A 24,802-nucleotide genomic window follows, 5' to 3' on the forward strand; every position below is an offset into this window, starting at 1 on the left:
CTGACAGTTCATTCTTCTTTCTGTCAAACTATTCCCTTCTGCTTTCAATAGAGCCACCCTCCTAGTCTCCTCTCTGCTAACTCTGGCACTGTTTCACAACGAAGAATATTTCTGAGCCAAAGCCGGCTGTGTCAATCCCTCTGCGCTGCTGGGGATCATGTGACATTTATCTTCATTGGTAACAGTTCACCGTGGGTTACATGTCCCTCGTTACTTTGAAGCCTCTTATTTCGGCCTCAGTAGAATTTTCATAAAATTCACTATACTACTCCACGGCCCTGATCAGAAGGCTTCTGGAGCAATTAGAAATGTAATTATTTTCTCAGTTGTTGAACGGTTTGCAATACCTCTCAAAATTCTCACATGGACAAAAAACACCTTCATTTTACTTTTCGACACAAAGGTACAGACACAATGAATGCAAAATTGAGCTGCTTGATTAACAACCTTCAGAATGACAGTTGGTCATTTTATATCCTAACACAGGAACTGGCGTTTAACAATAAGTATTTCAAGAGAATGCAAAGCATCAGATATTCTATTCTTAAACAAGCAGTAACAATCATGTGCACAGCCTGTTGAGCAAATGGACAATGAACCATTAAAATATTTCTTCTGCACCCTATTCCACTACATAAGCATTAGAATACAGTGAGAGGTTCTTAAAAGGTTTTCTAAATTGATGGTGTGGCCCTGTAATAATCTTTGCTTTTCTTGGATTAAACACTAAGGCCACATTTTATGTTGTTTCCTCAGACACCATAGGCATCTGCAAAGCTGTCAATCCTGGACTCCCCGTGGTCACTGAAATCTCCCATGACCTTTGTAATGAGTGGGTAGCACACACTGCTGCAGGCCAAGGGCTGTATCTTAGGCACCAAACGGTGCAAGTGTTACCTCATTAGATGTGTCTTCTAGCCTGCTCTGGTAATCTGTCAGGGTATGTCTCAAATTCTCAAGGACGACAGAGGGGCTTAAGGGTTTTTCTTTGTCCTTGCGACTGCCTAAAGGAAGAAATGGGAAGATAAGTAAAGCTTTTAAATATTGTATTATAATACCACAGCTAGAAAATAGATACTATGACTGAAACCACTAAATTTCACAAACAACTAACAGAATGGGTCTATATCAGCCTCTATCAGTGCATTTATAGATTTCCTGAACAGGGAGATATTGCATGCTTAATGAGGTCTGAAGTTATGAAGAGCTTAGAGTATAACAAGAATTCCTCAACAAGCAATAGATCTAATATTTAAATTGTCACATTTTCCATTAACCAATCTGGTAACCATTCATTGCTCATTTCCTCCTTTCCGTTATTCACCAAAATGTAAAGTTTCGATGTTGATGTCACCGGGAAATTGCGAGAAATTATTTGACTCAAAATATATTCTTATCATTTGTATCAATAAGATTAGGTGCGCAGAATGAAACGGCATATCTGACTTGCAATGTTAAAACTTTGCATTGTTAATCTGTTTCGAACTAACCTGATGAGCAACAGTCACTTTTCATGAATGGGCAAAAGACAGATGACCCGAGGAAGTTTCAACTTGTGTGTGTGTTTGGCATAAACCCAAATGATCAAACACTTGCTCTTTTCCTGATCATATTATATTGAGGAAATTTATGTAAACATTGTGACACTTGAAGAAATTTGTCAAAAAATTGTAAAGCCAACTTTTTTAAAACCATAGAATTCCTACAGTGCATTCGGCCCATCGAGTCTGCACCAACCTTCTGAAAGAGCACCCTACCTTGGCCCCATAATACCTAACCTGCACATCCCTTGACACTAAGGGGCAATTTACATGGCCAATCCACCTAACCAGCACGTCTTTGGACTGGGGAAAGAAACCGGGGCACCGGGAGGAAACCCACACAGACATGGGGAGAACGTGGAAACTCCTCAGAGTCACCCGAGGCTGGAATTGAACCCGGGTCCCTGGCACTGTGAGGCAGCAGTGCTAACCACTGTGATACCGTGCCCTTAAATTATATTTGTAAAACCCTAAAACATCCAGCGGACTAACATGTGCAGCTTTTCAAACAATATCTGACACAAGGCATGCAGAGGCATTACGGCCAATGGATAAAAGCTTAGTCAAAGGGATAGGTTTAAGGAAACGCCATAGAGGAAGGAAAAGATGGGGGGAGGGTTTTAGGGAGGAGATTCACAAGGTAGCAGCTGAAGAGACAACTGCCGAGAGTAGAGCAATTCAAAATGAGGGGTGCACAAGATGCCAGAATTGGAGATGCGATCGTAAGGCAGGAGGGGGGCTACAGAGATAGGGAGGGACGAAGCCATGGAAACAAGGCTGAGAATTCTAAAAATCAGAAGCGGCCAGGATTGTGTTGGAATGGGCGGCACGGTGGCACAGTGGTTAGCATTGCTGCCTACGGCGCTGAGGACCCGGGTTCGAATCCCGGCCCTGGGTCACTGTCTGTGAGGAGTTTGCACATTCTCCCCGTGTCTGCGTGGGTTTCACCCCCACAACCCAAAGATGTGCAGGTTAGGTGGATTGGCCACGTTAAATTGCCCCTTAATTGGAAAAAATGAATTGGATATTCTAAATTTATAAAAAAAAAAAGAAAAAAAAAAAAAGGATTGTGTTGGAATAATCAAGTTGTGAAGTAATAAAGGCATGGACCAGGGTTTCAGACCAGACTGCAGGGCTATGTTTCAGCTTTGGAAAAAGGTGGTTTTAGTGATGTGGTCGGGAATTCACATCTCAGCATCAAATACAACACCCAGGTTGTGACTGTTTGGTTCCGCCTCAGAAGTTTGCCAGGTAGCAGGGACAGAGTTTGGGATGGGGACTGAAAACAGCAATTAGTATTAAGTTTGCATGGGTGGAGTGCATTATAATCCAACGGTATTATTTCAGGAAGCAGTATTTTTTTAATGTCTTCAGTAAACTGTCTCAGTTAACATCTCAGAAAAAAATAAAATCACTGTTTGTTTCCAGTTAAGTTCAGCAACTTGCATGATAGCCAGCCATTCAATTCCAGATTAGGTCCATTTCGCTGAAAGTGAACTTAGAAATTACATGGTCCAGTGAAATCCAGGCCAATTCCTAGCGGTCCTGAAAATGTGGGATATGGTTCTCAGTCTTAAGCTAGCAGTTCTAGGAACAGCAGTATTTGTAAGTCTCGATTTTACAGAGGGAGAGAAAGAGAACATTGATTCTTTCTTACTTATATCACATAAATTGGGAATTGAACTTACTCTGGATTAAAAAAAAGAGCTGTTTCAAAAGGCTAGATGACAAATAAAATCCCAGAGATAGTGGGTGTTTCAATTAAAATATCATAATCCACTTATTTACAGAATTAAAGTTATAAAAAAAAGAAAAGTTAATAAGCAGAAGCCTGATCTGACTAAATAAAATAAATTAGAGGTAACAAAAATTAGAACAATCTATAAACATAGTGGGACCCATTTTAAAAATTGCTTAGAGAATCCAAAAGGCGGGATAGCTCTAAGGTTGAGACAAAGGTTGAAAATACAAGGCAAATGGGGAAGTAATTAGTTGATGCCAAACTTGAAGAGGAAAAGACAGAGAGAGAAATTCCACAGCACAGAGATCTTGAGGAAGAAATGTGTTGGAGCTGTGCAATGAATCTTGCTTTCAAAACAGCACTGTGCGTGTTTGCATGTTGAAAGGAGGAAGAACATATTTGGAGTGTAGAATGAGAAAGCAAAGTATAGGAGCACTGGGTATTGCACAATCTACAATACTTTGTTACCTCTAATTTGATTCGAGTGAAATATGCCTTCAATTATTGACAGGAGCCCTGACCATATAAAGATAATAAACGTGACAGGACATGATCAGAGGCCAGAGGAGAAAGACGAACCTCTCGTCAAATGAATTTTTTTTCCTTGTCCAAGTGAGATGCCAGAAACAGGCTCGGACTCGCATGTTCAACAAACCTGACTTTTTTGGAATTCAGTTTGGAAAAGTGGGAAGTGACCAGAGAGATGAAACTAAATTGCTTGGAGGAAATCTCTTAGCAGCAAGATGCGAGACTTCATTGCAGCATTCAAGGGAATGGAAGGCAAAATTAAAACTCATTCTAGGTGTTTACGTCCTTCCATGGACTCACCCCTACTCGATGGCTGAAATATTCTTTAGTCCTACAGTACCTGGTCTCCCCATTCCCCTGGCATCTGCCCTCAACCAATCACTCCACCAGCAGCAGCACCTGTACCTTCAGCTGCTAGGCCCTACAATGCTCCATGAATATACACTTCATCATGCCGTAAGACCCTTCTTCATATTCATCCCTACCCTGATCACCCCTTGGATCAATTGGTAGCAACTTGCCACTGAACAAAGTTCCGGGTTTAAGGCCGACGTCAGCACTTCAGTACGGTTGACACTCCAGTGCAGGACTGAGGGAGTGCTGCACCATCAGAGATGAGACGTTAAACCAAGACCCCTTCTGGCTGTCTGGGTGGATATAAAAGGTTCCAATCCACTGTTTTTAAAGAGGAACAGGGGAGTTTTTCCCCAATGTCCCGGCCAACATTTATTCTTCATTCAACATAATAACAAAAGAGATTATCTGGTCATTATCAGGTGGCTGTTTGAGAGAATTTGTGGAGTGCAAATTAGCAGCCTCATAACCCATATTGTAACAGTGACTACAGCTCTGCACTTCATTGAGTGTAAAGCACTTTGCGACGTCCGGTGGTCTGGAAAAGCATTGCACGATGCAAGTCTTTCTTACTAATACTCTTTTATTGTCACGAGTAGGCTTACATTAACACTGCAATGAAGCTACTGTGAAAAGCCCCTCGCCGCCACATTCCAGCGCCTGTTTGGGTACACTGAGGGAAAATTCAGAATGTCCAATTCACCTAACAGCACGCTTTCTGGGACTTGCAGGAGGAAACTGGAGCACCCAGAGGAAACCCACGCAGACACAGGGAGAACGTGCAGACTCCACACAGACAGGTAGCCAAGCCAGAAATTGAAGCTGGGACCCTGGTGCTGTGAAGCACCAGTGCTAACCACTGTGCTACTAAAGAACAAAGAAAGCACAGCAGAGGAACAGGCCCTGCGGCCCTCCAAGCCTGCGCTGACCATGCTGCCCGTCTGAACTAAAATCTTCTACACTTCCGGGGTCTGTATCCCTATATTCCCATCCTATTCTTCATGTATTTACCATGCCGCCCTTCGAAGTAAATCCACAAGATCAGACTTTTCCCATCAGATCCGTGACCATCCGGGAGCAGCCGCTGACCGAAGCGAGGAAAACGTGGCGGTCTGCAAGTGCGAATAAAACTATGTGGATTCAAGTTTCCTCTCCCCAGCATACTCCTGGCAAACATTCAAGCAATCAAAAACAAGCTGGACATGCTTAACGCTCGACTTGCCTCTCAGAGGGAAGCAAGAGACTGCTGTGTGCTCTGTTTCACAGAGACATGGCTCACCCCCACCTCACCGGGCTGTGCCATACAACCTGACAGCTTCTCAATACACCAGATGGACCGTACGGCTTCATCAGGCAAGGTGAAGGGTGGAGGGGTTTGCCTCCTCATCAACTCCTCCTGGTGCTCGGACGTGTCGACCCTGGCAAACCACTGCTCCCCGGACCAGGAATACCTGACCGTGAAGTAATGCCCGTACTACCTTCCACAGAGTTCACATTAGCCATTATCATGGCGGTCTACATCCCACCCCAGGCAGAGGTGAAGCAGGCGCTTGATGAATTGTACACCGCTATAAATAACAATGAAACCGAATACCTGAAGGCCTTGTTCATCATAACCTCAAGTATTGGCAAAGTTCCAGCAGCACATCTCCTGTCCCCCCCAGGGGTCCCAACACTCTTGACCACTGCTACAGAGACATTACGGGCGCCTACCACTTCGGAAAATCAGACCACAAGACGGTGCTCCTTCTCCTGGCATGCAAGCAGAAATGCAAGCGGAAGAATCCAGTGAAGAAGATTGTGCAATGCTGGTCCAACACAACAGAAGAGCTTCTACGTGACTGCTTGGAGTCAGTGGACTGGTCCATATTCAACAACTCAGCGGCCAATCTAAACAAGTATGCCACCACCGTCACAGACTTCATTAGTAAGTGTGTAGAAGGTTGCGTACTAAAGTACATGCGTTCCCTAACCGAAAACCATGGTTTAACCAGGATATTCACTCCCTTCTGAAGACCACGTCTGAGGCGTTACAGCACACTAGCACAGAGATTAGCACTGTTGGTTCACAGCACCAGAGTCCCAGGTTCGATTCCTGGTTTGGGTCTCCGTCTGTGCGGAGTCTGCACGTTCCTCCCCGTGTCTGCGTGGGATTCCTCCGGGCTCTTCAGTTTCCTCCCACAAGTCCCGAAAGACGTGCAGTTGGATGAATTGGACATTCTGAATTCTCCCTCTGTGTACCCGAACAGGCGGGGAAGTGTGGCCACTAGGGGGTTTTCGCAGTAACTTCATTGCAGCGTTAATATAAGCCTACTTATGATTATTAATATTAAAGCAGGCGACCCTGACCTATACAAGAAATCTAGGTACGACCTCTGCAAAGTCATTAGGGATTCCAAGAGACAATATTGGACTATGCTAGAGTCACAGACTAACATCACGGACTCTCGTCGATTAAGGCAAGGCTTAAACACCATAACGGGCTACAAAGCAAAGGCGAGTAGAATCTCCGGCAGCAGCACATCCCTCCCCGATGAACTCAATGCATTCTATGCTTGTTTAGAGTAGGAAACCAACAAATCGTTGTCAACTGCCCCAGCAGCATCCGACACACCGATACCCACCGTCACAGCTTCCAAACACCGTCACAGCTTCCAAACACCGTCACAGCTTCCAAAGTCAGATCAGCCGAAAAACGTGCTGTTGGGTGAATTGGACATTTGTTGACCATTCATTGACATCTATCATCATGAAGTGCTTCGAGAGGTTGGTCATGAAACACATCAACTCTATACTTCCAGAATGCCTTGATCCACTGTAATTCGCATAGCGCCACAACCTGTCCACAGCAAACGCCATCTCCCTGGCTCTACGCTCATCCTGGAGCATCTCGACAACAAGGACTCCTATATCAGACTCATATTCATTGACTACAGCTCCGACTTCAACACCATAATCCCAGCAAAGCTCATATCAAAGCTCCAAAACCTAGGACTTGGCTCCTCCCTCTGCAACTCAATCCTTGACTTCCTGGCCCATAGACCGCAATCAGTAAGGATAAATAATGCCACTTCTTCCACGATAGTCCTCAATACCGGTGCACCAGAAAGCTGCATACTTAGCCCTCTACTATACTCCCTATAGACACAACTGTGGCAAAATTTGGCTCCAACTCCATCTACAAGTTTGCTGATGACACAACAATGTGGGTTGGTTCTCGAACAACAGAGTCAGAGAATAGGAGGCAGAAAGAGAACCTAGTGGCGTGGTGCAATGGCAACAATCTCTCCCTCAACATCAGTAAAACTAAGGAGCTGGTCACTGACTTCAGGAAGTGAAGTATTGTACACACCCTGTCTGCATCAATGGTGCCGAGGTGGAGATGATGGACAGCTTCAAGTTCCTAGGTGTGCACATCACCAACAATCTGTCCTGGTCCACCCACGCCGACACTACGACCAAGAAAGCACAACAGCGCCTACACTTCCTCCGGAAACTACAGAAATTTGGCATGTTCGCATTGACTTTTTCCAATTTTTTTTTCAAATGCACCATAGAAAGCATTCTTTCTGGCTGCATCGCAGTCTGGTATGGCAACTGCTCGGCCCAAGACCGTAAGAAACTACAGAGAGTCATGAACACAGCCCAGTCCATCACGCGAACCCGCCTTTCATCAATTGACTCTGTCTATACCTCCTGCTGCCTTGGGATAGCAGGCAGCATAATCAAAGACCCCACCCACCCAGGTTATTCTCTCTTCCATCGGGCAGGAGATACAAAAGTCTGAGAACACACCCTAACAGATTCAAAAACAGCTTCTTCCCCGCAGTTACCAGACTCCTGAATGACCCTCTTATGGACTGAACTGATCTCTCCACGCATCTTCTCTACCGAGTAGTACTACACTCCATATGCTTCACCAGATGCCAATGCATTTATATTGTGTATTTACTCCTATGTTTTTCATGTATGGAACGATCTGTCAGGACTGTATGCAGAATACTTTCCACTGTACCTTGGTACACATGACAATAACCCAGAGCCAAATGCAGCTTGTGTTTATCTTGAGGATGTGAAATATGCAGTACAATGTGAATTCTTTCTTCCTGAAATTCAATAACTCCGATCAGAATGCTTGCAGCTTTTGCGTAACAAGCGGTTTTTTTCCTTTCAATGTAGCAGGATTGAGCTTTGAAGACAGAAACTGTGTTGGGGTAGGGCGAAAGTGAAATCCTGATGGATACAGATGGTGCTTTCCCGTATAGTGCAGCCTCTTTCCTGTCAGCATTTACAGTAATCTCGCAGAGAACATTAGGAACGACCTTGCAACAATGAAAAGTATCATTAATAATTACTAAGAGGAGGGATACTACTGATTCCTGAAATGATAGGGACAGCTTTATCAGTAATTACAAACTTAATCTTAAATATTAAATGGATAGGGTGCAAAGAGTCTTTCCAAATGAGTTAAGATAGTTATTTGAAATACAAATAACAAGGAAAAAATATTTAATCAAAATTAACCTCTTATCAGATATGGGATGTCTGTTTTTACAATAAAACTGCCTTTGCAGCATTATATGAAAGAAAAACAGTTGGAGACAAGTTGAACACAATATTTACTTATTGAGCTGACCTGCCAAATAGAAGGACACAGTAACTTCATATCACCAGGCATTAATAAATGTAGCTGTTGCCCTGAGCGTTACTGCATGGTCTCGATCTTTTTTTTCTGAAAGGAACTGCTTGGCACTTTGAACAGACATCCCTACTTTCTAATAAAGAATGCATAACATTCTAGTCTAATTCTTCCATTCGTTTTAAATAGAGACACCCGTAGCTTTGAAGCACAAAGAGAGTCTGTTGGAAGGACCAAAATGTACACAAGCGGCATGTATAAACATGTTTACTTCTGATCGAATCTCGGTAACAAAAAACTGGAAAACATGTCGCCTTCAAATCCAATTTTGTGTCCTACAATCACTACTCATCCAATCCCAGTGCCACCCGTACCCCCCTTTATATATGTCTGCAGTCTATCACATAATCAGTCTAGTCTATTAAACAATTAAAGCTCTAATTAATACTTAAATAGTGAAGAACATTAACTCGTTCGAAGAAAAAAAAATCTTTTGCCAGACATTACCATAACACAAATTTATAGGTTTTCTTTCCTGCAGTAAATGCACCCTATTTCCATCCTTTTAAAAATATTAATACTGACCCTCACGTTCTCTTCCTTAAAGGCATTTTACGACGGCGTCAACAAGCCCCCAGGAGCAGCGATCCTGCGACGCATAGGTGGTCAGCGCGGCACTGGAGCAACTCACGCAGCTCCAGCTGCCGATACCGGCGTCAAACGGGCGCCGCAGGTCTGCGCATGCGTGCTGCAGCCAGCGCGAACTCACTCATGCGCACTAGCTTCCTTCTCCGTGCCAGCCCCAGCGCAATATGGCGGAGAGCTACAGGGGCCGGCACAGAGTAAAAGAGGCCCCCACCAGGAGAGGCTGGTCTGTCGATCGGTAGGCCCCGATCGCGGGCCAGGCCACTGTGGAGCCCCCCTCCCCGCCCAGGTTGGACCCCCCCTCCCCCAACAGGCCGCCCCCTGCAGGATGGACGCCGAGGTCCCGCCAGGTAAGACCACATGTGAACGTAGCCGGCGGGACTCGTGCTTTCTTGGCGGCCATTCGGCCCATCCCAGGCAACGAATTGGTGGACCGGCGACACGCCGACCACACTGCCGCCAATGGCAGCGATTCTCCAGTCACCGGAGAAACGGTGGACCGGTGTAGGGATAGCATCGCGTGAATCGCACCTGGCCCAGCGATTCTCCAACCCGGCCCCAGGGTCAGAGAATCCCACCCCCTTTCTGTGCGGCACAGTGATTAGCACTGCTGCCTCACGGCGCCTAGGACCCGGGTTCGATCCGGCCCCGGGTCACTGTCCATATGGAGTTTGCACGTTCTCCTCGTGTCTGCTTGGGTTTCGCCCCCACAACCTAAAGATGTGCAGGATGGGTAGACTGGTCATGCTAAATTGCCCATTAATTGAGGGGAAAAAAAGAATTCTCGCTACACGTGAAAATAAACCCAAATCCATTAATCCTGCTTTACTTAAAGATACATGGAGGAATTGGAATACAATTTATATAGTCTGGACACTATTGCAAATCCTTAGTTTTTCCAAACACAATGGCCTTGCTGTTTTCCATGTCAAGTTTCATACGTGCTTTCTTCATTGATGATCGGCTCAATAGCAAAACTTATTACGCTGGGTACAACGCCCGTGCTAATAAAATGATTCTTTCTGGTGATTTTACAAGGAATCACTACTCTTTTCAATGATTTAAGGGTATTTGTCATCCCCAAATCTGAAATTCATGGACTTCCAAATTCCTCAACCTTGTTTCAATCTTTGTCACTTAAGAGTCCAGGTAACATTTCAACCAGTCTATTCCACATACTGTAGATGTACATTCACTGTCTGATACAGCACAACTGTATGACTCTGCGACCAGCACTGGACTGAAACTTCTCATCACTAAGACAAAGCCTTCTTTTTGGCCAATATCTCCCTCTTCCTCTTCTTCTTCGGAGTCTTCTGTCTCGTGTTTGGCTTCAAGCACCCTATTATATCTCAGGACAGTTCTTTGCGACAGTTCATTGCAAAATGGAATTTCGAATCACACCTAAAACACAGATTGACCACACCCTGGGCATTTCTGGGGTTCATTTTTCTGTTGAAACCTCCCAATTTGTTCCTCCTGCCATAATTGTTAAAGGTGTTTCTGTCCTCATTATTTTTAGTTATAAATCTTCTTTCTGATTGATGTTTGTGGCTTCTTTCGAGACCACCTCTTCATCCCATTAACATCGAGTCTTCCATAGTTTTCTCATCACCGATCCGCCCATTTGTGTCAGGAAAGATGCCGGGAAGGAAGGAAGGCTTCCCGAGGATCGTTTTTAGAGCCTCTGACATTTGTTCCAACAGGGCGCGTCTTTCTGCAAATTTAACTCCCGTCAAAACCAGAAACCTATTCATGTTTGTAACATTAGCAGAGTCAAATAATTTAAACGCCTGCAATGGTTGAGGAATTTCTAGACTGAGATTTTGCATCCTAACAAACTGTCTGCTAAATTCCATGAAATACTCGGCTATGGAGGTATCCTCGGACTTTCTAAATTTGTCAAAATCTGACCAGGCCTCAAACACTTAATACGTTATCATCCTTTTTGTAAATCTCATCCATGAAAGTTCTTAATGTATCTAAATCTTCATCGAGTTCAAATTCTCCACACCCAATTCGGAGATTACCTTGCATTGTTTTTTGCTTTGTACGGTAGCCAAAGTGCCTGGGCCATTCCTTTTCTTTACTGGGCAAGGACATAACCCACGTCTACATGGTACCTTCATTCTTCCATTGGTCATATTCAGAAAATAATGGTGGGTCGTCATACTCCGACCTTGTATTCAGCCATTTTTTTTCAAAGTTAATCCCAATCACTCTTCAAGGTTGGAATTCAGAATATAGTTTTTCGTCCAAAGAAATGTTAGTTTACAATCCTTTTTTTTTAAACTTACTCGTGGAAACCATCCTGTGCTACCACTGTTTGGTTCCGATGGAGTCTCTGTTGTAAGAACTGGAAAGCAAGTCACAACTTGTTCAATTCCAAATTTCCACTATGTTGTGTTATTTATTAGCATTTAATTCAAAAGATGTGCAGGTTAGGTGGATTGGCTCTGCTAAATTGCTCCTTAGTGCCCAAACGGTTAGGTGGGGTTACGGTGGATGGGGTGGAGGCATGAGCTTAAGAAGGGTGCTCGTTCCAAGAGCCGGTGCAGACTCGATGGGCTGAATGGCCCCCTTGTGCACTGTAAATTCTTTTTAAAGTTTCCAAAATGGGAAAGTCAATGGCATTAATTGCTGCATTAGTAGATTTAAGAAACATGTAAAATTCTGTTATTCCGGTTTTATAATTATATTTGTAATGTAATCCGACAAAACTGTTAGTTCCTAAAGCTAGGACTATGCTGGTTTCAGCAAGTAAGAGTTTAGATCAAAGGAATGGCTTCAAAAAAAACAAGGATTCAGTCTTTATGAATCACCAACAAAAGGGGTCATATTTGGAATACTGCATTTGGTGATACTAAATTCACCAACCTTGAATATTCACCTGAAATATTATATACTGCAGATAATTTTCCAAACAATGTTCTAATTGGGCGAGCGGAGCGGTCACAAAGAAAGGGGCTCTCGCAGGGCAACGAGGTTGGGGCCTTTTTTCGGGGGATCTCCGCAGTGGAAGGAGGGGAGAAGGGGAAGAGTCAAACCCCGTAAAATCGGTGGAAGGGAGAACCTCGGCGGCGGAGCGATCCGGCGGCAGGTCCACCTCCCCCACCCCCACGGCACCAGAGCGCAGGTCAGGATTGCAGCGGCAGCGGCCCGGACCGAAGCGGGGCCGAGCCTGCGAAGAGGAGGGAATGGAGGAGCGACCAGCGACCCAGCCACCCCCACCGGGAGAGCGCGGGGTGCGACGAGCGGCGGCCCGGACAGAGCAGCGGGGACCGACCCAACCCCTCCCCAGCCGGCAGTGACCACCATGAGGCAGGAACAAAGAGACTTCTCTCTCTCTCGACCCTGGGTGAGTGAGGGAAAAGGAAGGAAACAGAACTTCTGCAAAAACAAAACTCTGAAAAGAAAACTTTTAAACAGAGGGGAGGCGGGGGGGGGGGGGGGGGGGGGGGGGGGATATATTATTTTTTCTCTTTTTGCACTCTTTTTTTCTCACCCAAAACAAGCCCACCTTAGAACAGTTTTATAAAAGAGAAAAAATAAAGTGGCAAAGTAAAGAAGGGAGGAGAGAAGAAAAAGGGAAGAACCAAAAAAAAATAGGGTGCGGAAAAGGGGGGAAAAAGAAAAACAAGGGGAGAAGAAAAGAAGAAAGGGAAGGGGGAGAAAAAATGCCAGAAGGGAGCCAAAGCAGAGGGAGAGGGGGTGCCAAAGGCAGACGGGGCAATGGGTGAGCCAGCTCAGACGAGCGAATCAGCACACAAAGCGGCAGAACGGAGAGGTGCACTCTCCCACGGGGCCAGGGGGGAGCTGGAACTGGAAGGCAGCCTTTACCGAGGTGCTGAGGAAGCATTAGCAGGTAAACAAGGCGGAGGCGAAGGCAGATATAGAGGCCGCAGTGCAGGCAGCAGTGGCCAGGGCCCTGACAGAGGTGCAGCAGGCCCTGACCAGACTAGAGGAGAAATTGGATGCCCAAGGGGAGAAACTGGAAGCCCAGGAGGCGACCATTAAGGAGCTGGAGAAAGCAGCGACTGACATGAGCGACCGGGTCACGGCCCTGGAGAGGGAGGTGACGAGACTGGGCACAACACAGGGGAGCAGAGTAGACGACCAGGAAAACCGCTCGAGAAGGCAAAATGTCAGGATAGTGGGCCTGCCAGAGGGAATCGAGGGTAGAAACCCCACAGCATACGTGGCCGAGATACTGGGCAACTTAGTGGGGAGGGAAACTTTCCCCAACCCACCAGAAATGGACAGAGCACATCGGTCGCTGCGCCCAAAGCCCAAGGCAGGGGAACAACCGAGAGCAGTCATAGCCAAACTGCACCGGTACCGGGATAGGGAGACAATCCTGCGCTGGGCCAAGGAAAAATAGAGCCTGCAAATGGGAAGGACACACCATTTGAATTTATGAGGATATTGGGACAGATATAGCCAGGAGACGGGCAGAGTTCAATAGAGTGAAAGCAGCTCTTCACAGGAGCAGAGTGCGTTTTGGTATGCTGTACCCAGCGAAACTCTGGGTCACATACCAAAACAGAGAATACTTCTTTACAGCCCCCGCTGAGGCAAGCAGGTTTGTCGAGGAACACGGGCTGGAAAACCACCAGCGAGTGTAGGGACGAGGGGACCCTGGCAAGGGGCAACGACACGCCGACGGGGGGGTGGGGAGGGGCGAGGCAATGCCAGGCCCCCCCGACCCCCGCCACGGCAAGAGCACCCTGAACAAAGAGCAAACCACTGCCCTAGGGACCGCTCCAGGTGGGAGGCCAGGCCCCAGCATGAGGGAACGAGAGTAATGGAGAAGGGAGAGCAAGCAAGAGGGGTGCAGGGTAGGATGGGGGAAGAGCGGGCAGAAAATCGTAGAGGCCAGGCAGGGGAGAAGCGAGACAGTAATCCCCGAGAGGGGGGCCACCGTATTAGCAGGAAAGCTAGCGCCAGGGGCACGCAACAAAGCAGGTTCGCAGCGCACCCCCAACAGGGGGGAAGGCGCCAGGCAGGGGATGGGGGGGAACACCCATCAGAGTCGGGAGAGCAAACGGGGACAGGAACAGGGGAAAGAGGGGCAAAGGAGGGGTATACGGGGGAGGAGGGAAAAGGGAGAGGCCGGGGGTGGGGGGTGCACAGGGAGCGAGGGAGGGGGGATGCAGGGAAGGAGGGACAAAAGAGGCTAGAAAAGGAACAGGGCTACAAAGTACCACAACCAAGGGCTTGAAACAAGGAACCGCTGCAAGCACCCACCCAGTACTGTCTCTGGGCGAAGGGAGACCCCAGAGTGCAGGGGACTACCCGCGTGGCGGACACACAGTGGGCGGCCATGGCGGGTGCCCCCGGGACAAAGGGAAACCCCGAAGCGCAGGGACTCGACCGCATGGCGAGAGCAGCGACAGCGGCCATCCTGGACGGCCCCCTAACAAAGGGAAACCCCGGAGGGCAGGGGCGTGTCCACCAGATAAGTATGGTTAATCCCACAGGAGCGAGGGGCAGAGGCCCCCCCACCAGGATAGTCACTTGGAATGTAAGAGGACTCAACGGTCCAGTGAAGAGATCCAGAGTCCTCACCCACCTAAGAAATATGAAAGCCGAAATAGTCTTCCTCCAAGAGACACACCTGAGAGAGCAGGACCGACTGCGGGTAAGAAAGGGCTGGGATGGGACAAACCTACCATTCCTGCTATGGGACAAGGGCCAGGGGGGGTGGCGATATTGATCGGCAAGAGGACGATGTTTAGGGCGACAAAGACTGTTACGGACCCGGGGGGACGGTACGTCATGGTCAGCGGGGCCCTGGATGGGGCACCGGTGGTACTAGTTAACGTGTACGCGCCCAACTGGGACGACACGAGCTTCATCAAGAAGACCATGGCAGAAATTCCAGACATAGCGACGCATCGACTAATCATGGGGAGGGGGGGGGAGAGAGAGAGAGAGAGAGAGAGAGACAAGACGACTTCAACTGTGTACAGGATCCAAAGACAGACAGATCAAACCCCAAAATGGGGAAAACCTCAAGCATGGCAAGGGAACTCAGTCACTTTATGGAGCAGATGGGAGTGGTGGACCCCAGGAGGTTCGCCCACCCGGGGGAGAAGGAATTCTCCTTCTTCTCCCCAGTACACAACGTATACACCAGAATTGACTTCTTTGTGGTGGGGAAAACGGTGCTTCTCGGGACAGACAAAGTGGAATACTCCGCAATTGTGATATCAGACCACACTCCATACTACATGGACGTGCGGATAGAGACGGGAAGGGCCCAGCGCCCCACATGGAGGTTGGACGGTGCCTTACTAGCTGACAAGGCGTTCAGCAAAAGGATAGCGCCGGCCATAGCAGAGTACACGGAAACAACCAGAACGGCGAGGTCTCACCCTCCACATTCTGGGAAGCGCTAAAGGCCGTACTAAGAGGGGAAATCATCGCTTTCAAAGCTCGAAGAGATAGGGAGGAAAGGGTGGCTAGGCAGCAGCTGGTCGACTCCATACTGGAGGTAGACCGTAAATACTCCGAGGCCCCGACCGTAGAGCTCCTGGCGGAGAGGAAAGAGCTATAAAGGAAATTTGACCTGCTCTCCACCAGGAAAGCAGTGCACCAACTCCGCCAGGCGCATGGGACCCTGTACGAACACGGAGACAAAGCCAGCCGCCTGTTGGTACACCAGCTGAGAAAGCAGGCGGCCACCAGAGAAATTGCACAAATCAGGGGTACCTGAGGCATGTTGGAAACAGACCAGAAAAGATTAACAAAACCTTCAAGGCCTTCTACCAAGAGCTGTACACCTCAGAGCCCCCAAGGGGGGAGTCTGGGATGAAACGGTTCCTTGATGGACTGGACATTCCAGTCGTGGGAGAGGGCAGGAAACGGGACCTGGAAGCACCACTAGCACTGGGTGAGATCATGGACAGCATTAGCTCCATGCAGGCGGGGAAGGCGCCGGGACCGGACGGATTCCCGGCGGACTTCTACAAAAAATTTGCGACAGCGCTGGCCCCGCACCTGTGGGAGATGTTCACAGACTCGCTAGCTAGGGGCACACTGCCACCCACGCTAGCACAGGCCTCAATCTCGTTGATACCTAAGAAAGACAAAGACCAAACGGAATGTGGGTCATACAGACCCATCTCACTGCTGAACGCAGACGCCAAAATACTGGCCAAAATCCTAGCCAAAATAGAAGACTGTGTACCTGAGGTGGTCACAGAGGACCAGACGGGCTTCGTCAAAGGTAGACAGCTTAATTCGAACATCAGGCGCCTGCTGAACGTGATAATGACCCCCTCCGAGGAGAGAACACAAGAGGTGATCATCTCCCTAGATGCAGAAAAGGCCTTCGACAGAGTCAAATGGAAATACCTAATAGAGATACTGGAGCGGTTCGGGCTTGGAACAGGGTTCACCTCCTGGGCAAAGCTCCTATACAACGCTCCCATGGCGAGCGTACGGACCAACAATACCAACTCCCAATACTTCCAACTGCACAGGGGCACCAGACAAGGATGCCCACTGTCCCCGCTGCTGTTCGCCCTAGCGATCGAACCTCTAGCAATCGCGCTCAGAGCAACAAAAGGCTGGAGGGGGATCCGAAGGGGAGGCAGAGAGCAGAGTCTCACTCTATGCAGATGACGTGCTCCTCTACATCTCGGACCCACAGTGCAGCATGGACGGAATCATTGCGCTCCTGAAAGAGTTTGGAGCCTTCTCGGGCTACAAACTCAACATGAGCAAAAGCAAGATCTTCCCAGTACACCCGCACGTGGGGGGAGGGGGTGGGGCAGCACTAATGGGACTGCCATTTAAACAAGCCCGACACAAATTCCGCTACCTGGGGATCCAAATAGCCCATGACTGGAAAGGGATCCACAAAGGGAACCTCACCAGTCTGACGGAGGAAGTAAAAAAGGACCTGCAAAGATGGAACACACTCCCACTCTCCCCCGCGTGGAGAGTCCAGACGATCAAAATGAACATACTGCCCAGGTTCCACTTCCTGTTTAGATCCAACCCGATCTACATCCCCAAGGCCTTCTTCAAAGAGCTGGACAAACTAATCATGGCGTTCGTATTGGGGGGTAAAAATGCTAGGATCCCAAAGAAGGTCCTACAAAAAACAAAATCCAGGTGAGGGGCTAGCCCTCCCGAATCTACAATTCTACCACTAGGCGGCGACAGCCGAGCGAGTAAGGGGATGGATCAAGGACCCAGAGGCCGAGTGGGTGCGCGCAGAGGAGGTCACCTGCATGGGGACCTCCCTCCGGGCCCTCACCACGGCAGCACTCCCATCCCCACCCAAAAAACACTCCAGCAGCCCGGTGGTGATAGCCACCCTCCAATCCTGGAACCAACTGCGGCAGCAATTTGGCCTGACCAAAATGTCGGACAAAGCTCCCATCTGCAACAACCATAGGTTCACACCAGCACTGACTGACGCCACCTTCAAAAGGTGGGGGCAGGACGGAGGGACACTGACAGTCAGGGACCTATACACAGACGGCAGGATCGCAACACTGGACGAACTGACAGAGAAATTTCAGCTAGGCAGGGGGAATGAGCTAAGGTATCTGCAGCTTAAAAACTTCCTACGAAAGGAGACAGGGACGTACCCACAACCGCCACGACAGACACTACTGGAAGAACTACTGGACGCAAGCATACTAGACAAAGGAAACTGTAGTGACATGTATGACCGACTGACAGAAAGGGCCTGCACCGTACTGGACGCAACAAGAAAGAAATGGGAGGAGGACCTGGGGATTGAGATAGGGTGGGGACACTGGAGCGAAGCACTGCATAGGGTCAACTCCACCGCCACGTGTGCAAGGCTCAGCCTGATGCAGCTAAAAGTGGTACATAGAGCCCACTTAATAAGAACCCGTATGAGTAGGTTCTTCCTGGAGGTGGAGGATAGATGTGAACGGTGCCAAGTAGGCCTGGCCAACCACACCCACATGTTCTGGTCTTGCCCCAGACTTGTGGATTACTGGACAGCCTTCTTCGAGGCAATGTCCAAAGTGGTGAGGGTGAGGGTGGAGCCATGCCCAAAAGTGGCGGTCTTCGGGGTCTCAGACCAGCCAGATCTATTCCTGGGGAGGAGGGCGGACGCCCTTGCCTTTGCCTCCCTGATCGCCCGCCGTAGAATCCTGTTTGGCTGGCGGTCAGCAGCACCGCCCAGAGCTGCTGGCTGGCGGTCAGCAGCACCGCCCAGAGCTGCAGACTGGCTGTCCGACCTCTCGGAACCTCTCCAAATGGAGAAAATCAAATTCGCCATCCGAGGGTCAGACGACGGCTTCCACAGAACGTGGGAGCCATTCACGCGATTGTTCCGGGACCTGTTTGTGGCCAACGAACAAGAGGAAGAATAGCCAGGTAGCCAAGAATCATGGGAAATTAGTCAAGAATCAGGGGAAAGTAGCCAAGGCATGAAAGGGAGAGATAGACTGGGAGGGAGGGAGCGGGCGGCGGGGGGGGGGGGGGGGGTAAACCTGAGGAAAGAAAGGTGAACCATGGGGGGGAGGGGGATCAAGAGAGGAGAACCAGCGAGGTGGGGGGAGGGGGGATGGGAGCCGGAAGGAAGGCACGGGATACCAAAATGTGCATGACATCTCCAGGAGTGGGGAATGAGGAAAATAAAGACGGAGGACGGGAGGAGCAGCAGAAGCGGAGGCGAGCGCGAGACGGCAGCGAGATCCGTCCGGGAGAAGCAGGCGGCAAAAACACGAAACACAACCAAGTATCACACACTGTAATTATCTCTCCGGCACCCAAATGTATATTTGCCTCCCCAATCCCCTCGCCAAACAGTCGCCTACTTACGTAGTGTAAATAATTTTGCCAGGTGTACAGAGCTGCCGCTGTCGAGCTGGTGCACAATACCCTACCAGTTATTCTATTTCATATTTTATTGTATTTTATTTTACTATCTACCATTTCCTTCTCCTTGGTATGTTGGGGTGTACCCTTCTCTTCTAGATAGGTGTATATATATATGTTTCTTATCCTGTGTACATAACGGTAATTATACCTTGTTCAAAAACCCAATAAAAAACATTTAGCAAAAAAAAAATGTTCTAATTCACCTTCAGGTGACTGGCCTCCCTGAAGAAGAATTCACCTTGACTTCACGTCTGAGGCAATGCAAGCAACGAAGAGGGTGGAGAGCCAAGGTTAAATGACAAAACATCACACTTCTGCACCTAGCCCCGGAGATGTAATTAAAGTGGAGCTCCCAATCAGTAGGCCACCCAACCACCTTATGCTGCATTTATAACAATTTTTTTAAAGCCGTTATCACCGGGTTGGTGCTTTACTGAGGAATGCAACAGTCTTTTCCCAGAACATTCAATTCAGAACTGCATGAACATAAAGAATGCTGATTTAAACAAACTCTCAGTAAATGTGGCAAAGACAGAAATTTTACGTGATTCCTCATTGTAGAATATATGTTCACTACAGCAGTGCCTCTCTGTCTCCTATGATTAACTCCTCTGAGTGTGGAATAAAAGTATGCACTTTGCTGCAAAAATGCTTGATGTAACTAACCTCATGCAGTAACTATTTAGAAGTCTGTTTAATGCAATGCAGGTTGTTTTCAGCAGAATCCTTAGACCATAAATCTTAAAAAAGCAAACTGCACTAAATGTATTGAAATGTAAATAATAACCAGTACACACATGACCCATTGAAGAAAAGTTCCCCAATGCTCCACATATAGTTTTCACATTTATTCTTTTAAGTGTTGAGGGGAAAACACTCATTGTTGTCCTAAATAACCTTCCTGAATTGGCAACTACTAAGTTGCTCGAGATGCTGCAGTATTTTGGCTCGAGTTACACAAAAAACATCTGGTTCCTTTCCATGTATTTTACTTCGAAATCTGTGAGGGCCTCTGTTCCCTGCAGGAATTATAAGCCAGCAAGCTCACTCTTTACTGCCTGTCAAGCTGACCCTGGCACTTGTAAATCAAGCTCTGGCTCTACAGCACCAGGCCTACATTCTGTCACCTTTCCTCAGCCTGCTTGGCCACTACACTGCTGTGAGGACCACTCTTATCTTGTCATCAGATCATTGCATGTTGAGAAGAGGGATTACAGCGGCATCTGCAGAATTCCCACAATGCAGTGGCTCTTGGAACACTGACAGCTGCATCTGTCATCTCATAGCATCAACCAACCTGACGTCCGCCGGCCTGACACAGCAAAATTGCCCAAAAGAAGCTCCAGCTCTCTCATGCTGCCCCCATACGTCTCTTCCAGGGACGCCTGTCGTTTCTTTGCCTTGCAAGAAGATAATTAAAATATTATTGCTAAATAAATGCTCCTACACAAAGGTGGAATAGTTTTTACAGATTAAAACCGCATGAAAAAAGTTCACATTTGAAAGCATTTCTCAAGAGAATAAATTATCTAATCAGTAAAAGCACAGGAACAAAATAAACATAAACAGGTATGCATTTTTTTAAATCTAAACAGTGTAACCATTAAAATATTTAATAATTTATCATGAATGCAGCCTAGAAATAATTCTGTATTGTTATCTTTAGTTACAGTGTAAGCCTACTTGTGACAATAATAAAGATTATCATTATTAAAAAGCATGTGGAAGAGAGTGTGGACGTTGAACTTCAACATTAAGTATCACATCAGCAGCTGAAAATATCAGGAAATATATGGCTTGCATTGGAATTATACAAGTTATATGTACAAGTTATGTTTCAACGGCACTAATTTACTTAAATCTCACCAAAAAAAGGTAACTTTCTAAATTAGAGGTCATTATGATGAATGTGTCAAATTATACATGGATGGAAGAATACTGTACAATCTTGTTTGTCCTTTTTCTAAAAAAGTGCTCTTCGTGGTTAAAAGGTGAACATTCCATAATCTACATTCATAACAAATTAACCACATTAAAATAAAATCACCTAAGTGTGAAATATATACTTGTTAAACGATGAAATAATTGAACCTATGAAGACTGTGCAACCTTTCCCAGCTGGGAGCACAAGTGAGCAATCTGCACACAGTTCTGTAACTCCCTTCCATCAGGAGGCAGAGATATTACTGGGCAGGTGACCTTTGCAAATATTCGCCTCCCACAGCAAGTCATTCTGCTTATTTCTCAAGAGTCAGCGGATGCGGACTTGAACAGATATGGCACAAAGCTGCTTTAGCCACTCACTGCCAGATCAACTTGGTTCACAAAGTACAAATAGGTTGTTCATTCATTTAATGGTTTCAGTCTTCCCAATAGATAATTCCTGGCTTCATTCCCTTCCTGCCAAATTGTCCAAGTATTTGCTCATGTATATTTTCATTACATAGTTATGATGATTAATTTATGCCATCAACAGGACAATGGACACAGACTTGCAGCAATTACCACGTTGCATTTGCGAAGGACACAAGCTGAATTTACAGAGGTACAGAATCCATGAGTCCCTCAGAGAAAAGTCGCATGGTCAAGCTCTTGGTTACAAACAAAAGTCAATACTGGATTTTGGTGTAGTCAGGGAGATTGCTGCAGGGACAACAGCCTTATCCCATTTCTCTTTCTTCTGAAATCTCTCTCAAAGCTAAGCAGTTTGCAATTTCAAAAACCCACCAGAAGACCTCATTTCTGCTAGCCGCAAGTTCTCAGGGACAATCCTGAATCAGCAGCACTGTCTTTAATGAGAACCCCCAAGAACTAGAAACTACTATGGAGCAAGACCCATCCACTGTGAACAAATATCTGGACACACCCTGAATATTTTCTTCCCTGACTTGAGTCATATGGAAACAGGCCCTGTGGCCCAGCCTGTCCATGTCGCCCAGTTTCTATCACTAAGCTAATCCCACTTGCCCGCATTTGGCCCATATCCCTCTATACCCACCCTGCCCATGTAACTGTCTAACTGTTTTTTTAAAGGAGAAAATTGTACCCGTCTCTACCACTGCCTCTGGCAGCTCGTTCCAGCTGCTCACCACCCTCTGTATGAAGAAATTTCCCCTCTGGTCTCTTTTGTATCTCTCCCCTCTCACCTTAAACCTATGCCCTCTAGTTCCAGACTCCTCTACCTTTGGGAAAAGATGTTAACTATCTACCTTATCTATGCCCCTCATTATTTTATAGATCTCTATAAGATCACCCCTAAGCCTCCTACCATCCAGGGAAAAAGGTCCCAGCCTATCCAGCCTCTCCTTATAACTCAGACCATCAAGTCCTGGGAGCATCCTCGTAAATCTCTTCTGCGCTCTTTCCAGTTAAACAATATCCTTCCTATAATAGGGTGACCAGAACTGAACACGGTATTCCATGTGTAGTCTTACTAATGCCTTGTACTACTTCAACAAGACGTCCAAACTGCTGTATTCGTTATTCTGACCAATGAAACCTAGCATGCTGAATGCCTTCTTCACCACCCTGTCCACCTGCCACTCCACCCTTCAAGGAGCTATGAACCTGTACCCCTAGATCTCTTTGTTCTGTAACTCTCCCCAAGTCCCTACCATTAACTGAGTAGGTCCTGCCCTGATTTGATCTACCAAAATGCATCACCTCACATTTATCCAAATTAAACTCCATCTGCCATTCATCGGCCCTCTGGCCCAATTGGTCAAGATCCTGTTGCAATCTTATATAACCTTCTTCACTGTCCACTATGCCACCAATCTTGGTGTCATCTGCAAACTTACTAACCATGCCTCCTATATTCTCATCCAAATCATTAATATATATAACAAATAACAGTAGACCCAGCACCGATCCCGGAGACACACCGCTGGTCACAGGCCTCCAGTTTGAAAAACAACCCTCCACAACCACCTTTTGACTTTATCAAGCCAATTTTGTATCCAATTGGCTACCTCACCCTGGGTTCCGTGAGATTTAACTTTATGCAACAATCTACCATGCGGTACCTTGTCAAAGGCCTTGCTAAAGTCCATGTAGACAACGTCAACTGCACTGCCCTCATCTACCCTCTTGGTTACCCCTTCAAAATACTCAATCAAATTGGTGAGACATGACTTTATTTGTAACTTGGCCACATTTTCAATATCTGATACTCTGCAGTGTTTTACTTCATTTTTGCATGCTTGGGAGGAGTCCATGTGTGTTAATTTACGTCAATGGATAGTTGGGACATATTTGTATATTTAACCTATTGTTAACAAGTTCAGCTGCTTTACCCAAGTGGATTTTAGCAATACTGCTAACTCTTTACTTGTCAACTTAATGAAACTGGTTGCCTTCTCTCTTGCATTGAGCAACACACCTAAACATATCTGATTTGGCAAAACTACCTCTAACTCTGCCATAACCAAATCAGGAATGGAAAAAAAAAGAGGACTCGGTTCACCACTGTTAACCTGGTAGTAACTACACATATTTAATTGCTTTCCCTTTTTCTGATATATCGAGGTGGTTCAGTTAAGGAGGACACACATACAAAATGTCAACTTGTCCATTTTCTCCAGAGCAGCTGAGTGAACGTCGGCAAATTTTGAACATTTTCTGTTTTATAAAAAAGTTTAAACTTTCATTTCTGCAGTAAAGTAAATGGCAACTCCAAAAAATAAAATTGCTAAATTTGGCAATAGGGTGCAGTTTAAAAGCAATTTTGAACCAACGGGGGATCGCGCAAGATTAGTCAAACTTCAGTTCATTTACTATTTGCAATCAGCAGAAACAATCATATAGGGACACATGTCCGCAAGTAATACTACAGCGCACCACCCACTCATATCTTTCCAGCACTTATAATAAATGCAGTCATTATAACCTTGCAGGTAAGTAGACATACTGTGCAAAAACTTAATACTGCACATCCCGCTTCTGCAAAATTCATTCTTACTTTTGTTAGCTCATCTTGAAGATGTGCAAAACTTTCCTCATGTCTTTGCAGGTGTTTTGAAAGGTCAGCAATCATATTATTCTTCTCTTCAATTTCTGCTGTCAACTGTGTTCTTGTCACTGTACATTCCTTTTGTAATCTTAACAACATGGCAGGTTAATTTGTAAACCATTGTAAATATAAAGCCAATGTATAAAAGTTGTACTACCGTAATTGTAACAAGTTATCACATTTGCTTAATTGTTAGCTTGCACAATTTATCAATGAATCACTTATTTCCATAGAATCCATAGAATGAGGCCATTCGGCCCTTCGAATCTGCACCGACCCTCCGAAAGAGCACTCTAGCCAGGCCCACTCCCCCGCCCTATCCCCGTAACCCCACGCATTGATCATGGTCAATACACCTAAATTGCACATGTTTGGAGTGTGGGAGGAAACTGGAGCACCCGGAGGAAACCCACACAGACACAGGAAGAGCATGCAAACTCCACAGTCACCCAAGGCCAGAATCGAAT

The 24,802-nt window shown here is 46.7% G+C and overlaps 1 protein-coding gene across 2 annotated transcripts in view; it reads right to left on the reverse strand.

Moving 5' to 3' along the window:
* LOC119970052 (coiled-coil domain-containing protein 171-like) overlaps positions 1-24,802 on the reverse strand; it is a 282,328-nt gene that overhangs the window by 210,907 nt on the left and 46,619 nt on the right. For both annotated transcript variants that reach the window (XM_038804011.1, XM_038804010.1), the window contains exons 9-11: positions 24,285-24,423; positions 20,622-20,724; positions 898-1,004 (exon numbers count right to left, since the gene is read on the reverse strand). In XM_038804011.1, the coding sequence (XP_038659939.1) occupies positions 898-1,004; positions 20,622-20,724; positions 24,285-24,423 (349 nt within the window). The remainder of the gene's footprint in view (positions 1-897; positions 1,005-20,621; positions 20,725-24,284; positions 24,424-24,802) is intronic.

This window comes from Scyliorhinus canicula, chromosome 8, assembly GCF_902713615.1.
Source record: "Scyliorhinus canicula chromosome 8, sScyCan1.1, whole genome shotgun sequence".
NCBI classification, from domain to species: Eukaryota; Metazoa; Chordata; class Chondrichthyes; order Carcharhiniformes; family Scyliorhinidae; genus Scyliorhinus; species Scyliorhinus canicula.